At 48.3% G+C, this 10000-nt stretch overlaps 1 protein-coding gene across 2 annotated transcripts in view; it reads left to right on the top strand.

Moving 5' to 3' along the window:
- The window catches only part of mllt3 (MLLT3 super elongation complex subunit), a 46015-nt gene that overhangs the window by 20400 nt on the left and 15615 nt on the right, over positions 1-10000 (top strand). For both annotated transcript variants that reach the window (XM_031585218.2, XM_031585217.2), the window contains exons 3-7: positions 1536-1618; positions 2061-2204; positions 3216-3254; positions 3516-3644; positions 7750-8382. In XM_031585218.2, the coding sequence (XP_031441078.1) occupies positions 1536-1618; positions 2061-2204; positions 3216-3254; positions 3516-3644; positions 7750-8382 (1028 nt within the window). The remainder of the gene's footprint in view (positions 1-1535; positions 1619-2060; positions 2205-3215; positions 3255-3515; positions 3645-7749; positions 8383-10000) is intronic.

Here is a 10000-nt window from a genome sequence, read left to right on the forward strand (position 1 = left end):
TGTGTGTGTGTGTGTGTGTGTTTGTGTTTTCGGTGGTGTTGAGTCTTTCCCATTCCTCTTTTGTGATGTCATATTGTGCTGTGTTGCTTTTGTGTTACATAGTTGGGTTGTGCTGCTAAAGTGTGTATTTTGTTTTTGTTTGTGTTGTTTGGGTTGTTGCTCTGTGGTGCTGTTGTGTTGTGTAGCCATTATATTTGTTCATCTAAAGGTTGATTGCCACTGTGTTGTGTTTTGTTGTTGTGTTGTTTGTTGAGTCATGTTCTGTGGTGTTGAGCTGTGTTGTGTTGTGGTGTGTTGAGCTGTGTTGTGGTGGTGAGGTGTGTGTGTGTGTGTGTGTGTGTGTGTGTCCTTCGGGCTCTAATTAGCTCCTGTGGGGGAGTTTGTCTGAGTGAGTGTATGTGTGTCTGAGTGAGATATCAGCACTTATCACTGTTATATTACCATTCCGTCTCTTTACCTGCCAAGCTGGGATGACAACCTTGAATCTTACAAGCTGCTGTGTGTGTGTGTGTGTGTGTGTGTGTGTGTGTGTGTGTGTGTGTGTGTGTGTGTGTATAGACAAGACTTCAGCACTTGTGGGTAATTAGATTGCTAAGAAGGAGAATCGTGCCTGAGTTTTGTCAGCGAGTGTGTTGAGTTGAGTATGCAACACCTTGCTGTCTCCTGGGGATAGTCACACTGTGCTGAGAGCGTGTGTGTGCATGCATGTGCATGTGTGTGTGTGAGCGCACGCCTATGTTTATAGGAGTGCCTGAATGTGTGTGTGAGTGTGTGTGTGTGAGTGTGTGTGTGTGTGCTCATCAGGGCTCCAGTGCTTTGTTCATGCCTAATTTCATGCACATTTAGTTGCTGGTGATGTTGCCTAAGTAATGGGGCCTGTTGATGAGATCACAGAGAGCAGAGGCTTTGTGTGTGTGTGTGTGTGTGTGTGTGTGTGTGTGTGTGTGTGTGTGTGTGTGTGTGTGTGTGTGTGTGTGTGTGTGGCTTCCTAATGCTCCACACACACGCTGATTACATTCATTTGGGGGCATTGGGAAATTATGCTGTTTTTCCCCTCACTTCCTGACCCGACCCCCCCCCCCCCCCCCCCCCCCATTCTAGTGTTGCCATGTGGTGGCTGTGATCATGCAAAAGTGATAATGACTCATCCGTCCTCTTTAGTGTGCAAGGGTGCTCTGAATAAACTGATCCTGATCATGTGCCCCCTGTCCTCTGTGTCTAGTGTTGTATTAATCCTGCAACCATTTTGCTGTGCAAGTGTCCTTCACCTAAAGTGCAGTGTTGCTAAGTAATCCGTCTTCGTTAGCGTGGAACGATCCCTTGCGTAGTAGTAGTTGTAGTAAGCAAGGGTTCATGTACATTGTAGCAGTGCTGATGAAGCTTCCGTCCTTTTAAGTGTACAAGCGTCCTCTGTGTAAAGTGTAGTTAAGTGTGCTAATGAGCCCACTTCCCTATTTGCCATGTGTACTTTTTAGTGTGCAAGACTCTTCCCTTTTAATGTGTGGTAGTGTTAATGAATCCTCTGTCCTTTTTAGTGTGCAAGGAACCTCCCTATAAATTGGAGGAGTCGGGATACGCCGGCTTTATCCTGCCCATTGAGGTTTACTTCAGAAATAAGGTATGACACACACACACACACACACACACACACACACACACACACACACACACACACACACACACAGTATTTATTAACCTGCATTCAGTTTGTGGTCCATCCAACACGGCATGACTCTCTTAATCAGCACACACACAAAAAAAAACACACACACACACACACACACACACACACAGAGAGAACCAGAGACATTAATAGGGTAGATGAGGAAAGTCAGTCATGAAATCCATAGTGCAGAACCTGAGGATACTTCAATACATGAAAGTTCACGGATCTTCTTGGATTTCTCCCTCCTTACCCTCTCCCTCTCCCTCTCCCTCTCTCTCTCTCTCTCTCTCTCTCTCTCTCTCTCTCTCTCTCTCTCCTCTCTCTCCCCCTCTCTCCCTCTCTCTCTCTCCCTCTCCCTCTCCTTCTCTCTCTCTCTCCCCCTCTCCCTCTCCAGGAGGAACCTAAGAAAGTGCGCTTTGACTACGACCTGTTCCTGCACTTGGAGGGCCACCCGCCTGTCAATCACCTGCGCTGTGAGAAGCTGACCTTTAATAACCCCACGGAGGAGTTCAGGAAGAAGCTGCTCAAGGCCGGAGGGGTGGGCACACACACACACACACACACACACACACACAGTCACAGCCATGGTCAGGACTAAAGTGTGTGTGTTTAGTTAACCCTCATCTGCCAAGATAATAAGTAACTGAAGAGGCTGAGGGTGGACCCCTCCAAACCTGGCCATTCATCAGCCTGAGCCTAGACAGGCCTTGGGTACACACACACACACACACACACACACACACACACACACACACACACACACACACACACACACACACACACACACACACACACACTGCAGTGTCTGTCATGAATGAGAGCTAAGTGGGTTTTATTTACTCTGTGTGGTGCTCTTGTGCCCCCCTCTTGCGCACACACACACACACACACACACACACACACACACACACACACACACACACACACACACAGTCCCGGAAACCTTCTCTCCTGACTGTGGTTCCTGCCAGCCCCATTCAATTAGCTAAGAAGAGAAGCCACGTCTCTTTCGCTCTCTCTCTCTCTCTCTCTCTCTCTCTCTCTCTCTCTCTCTCTCTCTCCTTCTGTCCCTCCTTCTCCCTCTCTCTCTCTATCCCTCTCTTTCTCTCTTCCTCCCTCCCTTCTTCTCTCTCTCTCCCTCCCTCTCCCCCCCCTCTCTCTCTCTCTCCCCCCCCTCTCTCTCCCTCTCTCTCTCTCTCTCCCCCCCCCCCCCCCTCTCTCTCTCCCTGGGTCCTTCCTGCAATGTGGGATGTTTTATGGCTTTGAGTGCGACTGCATGACATCATCCCTTTCTCCCCTGACTGGTCTTCAGATGAGGCATGCCCAGGATCAAAGCCAGTGATTGGAGGGTTTGACTTTAATTGAAGCCCATTCATTAGTGTGGTTAATATTAATTAAGGTTTGCAATATGGGAGTGGCCCAATTTACCTGATTGTGTTGGAACACTGATGGGGCGTCTGTGTGTGTGTGTGTGTGTGTGTGTGCATACATAAGCTAGGGTTTGTATATGGTGTTGCTTTTTAATACTTTTCTTTTGCTTCCCAAACAGCAACGTGATCCTCACAAAAGGGGCTCAGAAGATTCAAAAGTAAGAACACACACACACACACACACACACACACACACACACACACACACACACACACACACACACACAAGACAGACACACATATATATGCTGACACACACACACACACACATTCATTCTCCTTTACTATCATCTACCATCTTCTGTTCTTGGTTTCTTTTGATCTTTCTTCCTCTCTCTTTTTCCATCATTCCCTTTTGTTTTTCTCTTTATTCTGTTTTCCTGTACTTCACCGGTATCATGTGTCCCCCCCCCCCCCAGGTGATGGTCATGCAGGAGGGCTCGACGTCTCTGTTCGGTCAGCACCTGAAGCTGCCCACGCTGCCCAGCAGCTCCCTCACCTTCACCTTCCCCGACCTCAAGAAGAGCAAGCCCTTTCCGGGGTCAAAGGTCAGTAAGGATTTTCAGTTCCGTCCGATTGTTAACCCTAAACTCCTGAAACACCCCCTCAGTTACCCCCCGGGCTCAACCCTAAAGTCAAACCCCCACGTCCCCCCCATCCACACACACACACACACTCACTCTGTGGCCTCTGCCTCACCCCTCCCACAAAGAATTCCCATATCTTCAAAGCGTCTGCGTTAAGCCATCGCATTTGCCAAGTTCAAAGATGTCGAGGCTGTTTAACCGGCTGGATTTTTTTCTTGATGTTAAACTCTGGCTTAAGCAGAGTATGTCTTGGCTGCCACGAGAGGTCTCAACTCTCAGTGTGTGTGGTGTGTGTGTGTGTGTGTGTGTGTGTGTGTGTGTGTAGTTTTATTGTGTTTTTATTCAGCTGCCGCAAGAGGTCTTGACTCTCAGTGGAATGGCGTTAGGAGCGAACAGGAATTCTCTCCTCAGAAACATCTCAGTGTGAGTGTGTGTGTGTGTGTGTGTGTGTGTGTGTGTGTGTGTGTGTGTGTGTGTGTTAACTGGGGAAGGTTCACCGATATGACCAGTTTGGTCCTGTTTTCTGTTCTGGTTCTGTGGGAAGTGAGGTCCTCTGCGCTACCAGCCCTCTTCAGGAGTGTTTCTGTCAGGTGGAGCCGTGAAGCCACTGGGAGCATTTCCACGGCATGTGAAATGTTAACACTCTTTTGAGAAATAGATTTGGAAGGTGACGGTGCAGGAGGCTCGGCCCCAGTGTAATGTAGTGTTACACGTGCCTGCTGGTCCGCTGGTGTTCCCTGTATTGTTAGGAAATCATGCGAAGCCATAGATGGCCATGCTGTTTCCATTAAGTGTTATTCTTGGTCCTGGTGGTCGTATCGCTTACCTTAGTGACTAAAGTGTGTGTGTGTGTGTGTGTGTGTGTGTGTGTGTGTGTGTGTGTGTGTGTGTGTGTGTGTGTGTGTGTGTGTGTGCGCGTCCATCAGGGGTTACCGGGGAGATGGTGCACATGGAAATGGTTTGGTATCCAAACAGCCCTTTGTGTGTGATGGATTACTGACAGACTGGGGGGTCAGTGAGTCTGTGTCTCCCACTCTGCCTCGCCGTCGTCTTAAACAAACGCAGAAACGAGCCGCCAGCACGCTGTTGTCTTTCTACCTCTCCTCTCTTCCCCCTCTCCTCTCCTCTCTTCCCCCTCTCCTCTCTTCTACCTCTCCTCTCTTCTCCCTCTCCTCTCTTCCCCCTCTCCTCTCCTCTCTTCCCCCTCTACCTCTCCTCTCTCCCCCTCAGTCTCTCTTCTCTTCCCCCTCTCCTCTCCTCTCTTCCCCCTCTCCCTCTCCTCTCTTCCCCCTCTCCTCTCTTCCCCCTCTCCTCTCCTCTCTTCCCCCTCTCTTCTGTTCTCATAAACAGACAAGGTTCCGGTAGACAGACAGACAGCGTTCTCGTAGACAGACACCCCTGGTGATGGTAAAGATGAGGGTATATCATCCCTCTACCCCTAGTGATGGTAAAGATGAGGGTATATCACCCCTCTATGATGCTGTGTGTGTTAAGGGGGCGGGGTGGCATCGTTGAAGAGCAGGCATGAGATTCTGTAAGAGAGGTTAAGACCATGTCAGTGATGCCAACTCGTACGAATTGATACGAAAATGTGGTGGAAATACGGCGATATGAATATGATGACTCATTCATACGAACTTGGGGTCAACTTGCAATCTTAATCAATTAATAGAATATTTGCGGTAAGTCGAGAAATAAGGAAAAATGTGTCATAACTTGGCCTCCTGCTTACCAACATGGACCGCGGTGATACGCTTGCGCTGATTGCTCGATATTATAGCTGCAGTGACACGGAAACCAATAGGGAAGCTCGGTTCATTGTACCTTTATTTAAGTGTGCACATGCGATTGGGAATGTGTTTTAACGTCTACAAAATTACTATATGAAGACAATTGACTTTTGACGTTGATGGATAAAGTAACCTTGTCGCATCTGCTCTTAGTTTACAAATGGCTGCCACCAACAGATTTGGGTACGTTTCTGTGATGGTCTTCTAGGTCTTCCTTCTTTAGTTCAGACTTAAGTTCAGACTGCTCATGACTCGGGCTGTGTCTTAGTGTTTTGGTGCGATCTTTTAGTCCTGCATTAGTACATAATAAAACTTGAGTTATACAGGCTGTGTTCATTTATTACTAGATGACAAACCTCAAGACAACATTTGCTATATGGGGCATACAGAAGTTCTACAGCTGTATTGCTTAGTATAACTCTTTGAAAATGTCTTTCCTAGAATACATCTTCTTCTTTTGTTCAGCCATGATTGTATTTTATAAGGGTTGCATTTTGTATACAGAAACTTATAAAATATGAGAAATACTTCCACCACAATATGAAAAGGTTGCCAAAATACACTATGACCGCTGAATTCACGTGATTTAAGAAAAGAGACCCTCTCAAAAGTGATCTTACAGACTACAAATAAGTCTATGTTTGTAGGCTGAATGCCACAATATTGTTTCTTTTACAAGTACGTATCAAAATTTTGCTGATGGCACCCACTAACGCAGTACAGATTTCACTTAAGGAAAAATACTAATTTACTGGGGAATAATCATTTTGAACCATTGAGTACAGATTGGCACACCACAATGTTGGCAATACTGCCATGTGGCACTCACCACCTGCAGTGTCATTCTCTGTCCACTTATGTCCTCCGACTGTTGGGCTGTGTGTGTGTGTGTGTGTGTGTGTGTGGAGGCTGAAGAGGGGACACAGATTTATGTGTGAAGGTTAAAGGTTAGTGACTGATGGCGTAAAGAGTGTGTGTGCCTGTGTGTGTGTTTTATGTGTGAAGGTTAAAGGTCAGTGTCTGATGAAGTTAAAGGTTTTTTGGGGCAGTTTGGGCAGGTCGTAACTTCCCTGGCTGTCTAGACGTCTTAATGGTTTTACAGCATCAATGAAATACTGACACTGTGGCTGACTAGACATAATACCCCCCACACCCCCTTCACCCCTCGCCCCTGACGACCGGCAGGAAACACTCTCGACCCGTCCTCAGGTCACACACACTACACGTGTCTCTAGGTCCCTCCGCACATGTCCGTCTCTCCTTCCCTGGTTCGCTGCGTCTTCATCCCAATCCGTTTTAAAATTCCCTTCACACACACACACACACACTACACACATCACCAATCAAATTCACACTTCACACACACACTACACATATCACAAATCAAATTCACACTTCACACACTCCACATATCACAAATATGCCTTTTTTACTCGGTTGATGGCACTACTTTTCAGGGACATCTAGTCAGGCTCTTCACACGTCCTCGGAATGAAGGGACATCTAGTCAGGCTCTTCACGTCCTCGGAATGAAGGGACGGCTAGTTAGGCTCTTCACGTCCTCGGAATGATGGGATGGCTAGCAAGTGTGTCTGCAAGTTGAACACATTCATCTTCTCATTCCGAATGCATGTAATCACCTAATTAAACTGAAAGACCCAGGAGATATCCCATCAGGAATCACCTATGACCCTCAACATTTCACCGTATGACCCTCAGCACTTGTTTATTTGTTTGTTTGTTTATTATTGTTGATGAAGCAGATGTGTGTTACCCAGCTGCCTGTGTGCACAGCTGCAGTGGCTGCTCAGGAATGGCCTCTGGCCACAGTGGGAGATACTGGTGTCATGATCTTAAATCTCATCTTCAGCATCTCAACCATGTCCAAATCCCCAATTAAATGTGCGTGTGTGTGTGTGTGTGTGCATGCTTGCGTGCGTGCGTGTCTGTTTGTGTGTGTGTGTGTGTGTGTGTGTGTGTGTGGTGTTGGTGTGCTTAAGTTGGCTTGCAGTTATCCATCATAAACTGAACTCAGCCCCTGACTGATGAGCCAAAGAGACCAACGGGAGGAGGGGATGGGACGGAGTGGTCTGTGGGAAAACGGCAGAAATTAGTTTCATGAAATGGATGTACAACAAATAAAAATTAGATCTATTTGAGATTGCAAAATGTAAGAATATCTCTCATTTTAATAACACTAATAATTTCTCTGATATTTTTTTACGTGTGTGTGCACGGGTGTGTGTGTGTGTGTGTGTGTGTGTGTGTACGCTCAGGACGGTTCTCGGAGCAGCGGCACGCTCACCCTCTCCTCTTCCTCCTCTTCCACCTCCTCCACCAAGCTGGCCAAGCCGGTGAAGGAGCACCGCGACAAACCTCCCCGCGCCTCTAAGGAGCCCAAAAGTGCCTTCAGGGAGCTGAGCAGGGACACGGGCAAGCCCTCCAAAGACTCCACCACCACCACCACCTCCTCCTCCTCCTCCTCCAAGAAACCCAAAGACAACCAGAACCAGAGCCAGCCCCTCCGGGACGAACAGCACCCCCCCAAGATGGGCTTCAAGGAGCCCAAGGGGCTTGTCAAGGAGCCGCGGCCCGAGGGGGGGTTTGGGGGGGTCGTCAAGCGGCCCCCGGGGGAGACGGTGGTCGGGGAGGATCACGTGACCAAAAAGCGGAAGAAGGGCTTCCCGTCGGAGGGCCAGGGGAAGCCGGTGCTTGGCTCGCCGCAGATGCTCCAGCATTCCCACACGGATAAGAAAGTGCCCAGGGACAAATCCCAGATCCGGCCCGGGAAGCTGACCCGGGGGGAGGGGGAGGCGGAGAGGAGGAAGGCCCCCATGCTCCCACCCTTCCAGGAGCTGGTGGACCCAAACGACTCGGACATGGACGACAACGCGTCCACCAAATCAGAGGTAAGTCTGGGTGGGTTGGTTCTAATTGCACAGCTGTACAGGTGTACAGGTCTTAATCACCCCCTGTGTGCTGCTGTTGAACTGGGTGTTAGATGGTTTGGGTCAGTAATGGCTGGTTTGTATGGGTAGCATTGGTGCTGGGTTGGTTTTGGTCAGTAATATGGTTCTGAGTGAGAAGAAGCTGGATGATTCTTTTTTCACTCCCAGCCTTTTCCATGTGAGTTTGGGTCAGTAATGTCTAGTTGGTACTGCTAGCATTGGTGATTTAGCTTTGGGCAGTAATGGCTAGCATTGCTGATTAGCTTGGGCAGTAATGGCTAGCATTGGTGATTAGCTTTGGGCAGTAATGGCTAGCATTGATGATTCGCTTTGGGCAGTAATGGCTAGTTGGTACTGATAGCATTGGTGATTAGCTTTGGGCAGTAATGGCTTGTTGGTACTGCTAGATTGGTGCTTAGTTTCGGGCAGTAATGACTAGTTGGTACTGCTAGCATTGGTGATTAGCTTTGGGCAGTAATGGCTAGTTGAGCAGCATCAATGCTAGCTTAGTCAATTAGTTGATCTGTGAGGTTCGTGAGTCACAGGTTTTTTTTTTTGTCACACTGGAGGCTGTCTTCTCAGCAGTCATTGATTTACTTTGATTACAGAGCTGTGATGAGTCACTGGTTTGCAGTCTTGATTTATTCTTTCTCTGTCTTTCTCTCTCTCCCTCTCGCTTTCCCTCTCTCTCTCTCTCTCTCTCTCTCTCTCTCTCTCTCTCTCTCTCTCTCTCTCTCTCTCCCTCTCGCTTTCCCTCTCTCAATTTCTCCTCGTTATTAAATAAAGATGGCTTCAGTAGGCAGGGAGCCCCTCCAGGTCTGAATAGCAGTAAACATGTCACACACACACTCACTCACACACAACTCACACACACAACTCACACACACACACACACACACACACACACTCACACACACAGGGGGGGCACTTGTAAACATGGTGGGTGTTCTTATGGACCCCCGGGTCCACAGGAAGTCACAACGGCCTCTGTGGCTGAGCCCACAGCACCGCAGCACAACACACACCACACACCACTCCGTCTGTTTAGTGTTAGCCAGACTTTCCTGTGTGTGTATGCGATGACTTCACTGATCTCCTGGTTGGTATTAACCAGGCCCTCTCTCCCCTGGGACTCCTGGTAGTACCTGATGGGCAGTGTTTGTGTGTGTGTGTGTGATGACTTCACTCTCTCTCTGGGGACTCCTGGTAGTACCTGATGGGCAGTGTTTGTGTGTGTGTGTGTGTGTGTGTGTGTGTGTGTGTGTGTGTGTGTGTGTGTGTGTGATAACTTCATCCTCTCTCTGGGGACTCCTGTTAGTAGCTGATAGACAGTATTTGTGAGAGGAGAATGAGGCCGGTGCTTTAGTGAAACACAGTCAGCACTGTTAAACCACTGACCACTGTGTGTGTGTGTGTGTGTGTGTGTGTGTTTGAGTGTGTTTGAGCACTTTGATGCAGGGAATGCAGACCCTGCATCAAGCAGTTGTGTGTGTGTGTGAGTAAATCTGTGTGTGAGTGTGTGAGTAAATCTCTGTGAGTGTGTGTGTGTGTGTGTGTGTGTGTGTGTGTGTGAGTAAAT

This window comes from Clupea harengus, chromosome 18, assembly GCF_900700415.2.
Source record: "Clupea harengus chromosome 18, Ch_v2.0.2, whole genome shotgun sequence".
NCBI lineage: Eukaryota > Metazoa > Chordata > Actinopteri > Clupeiformes > Clupeidae > Clupea > Clupea harengus.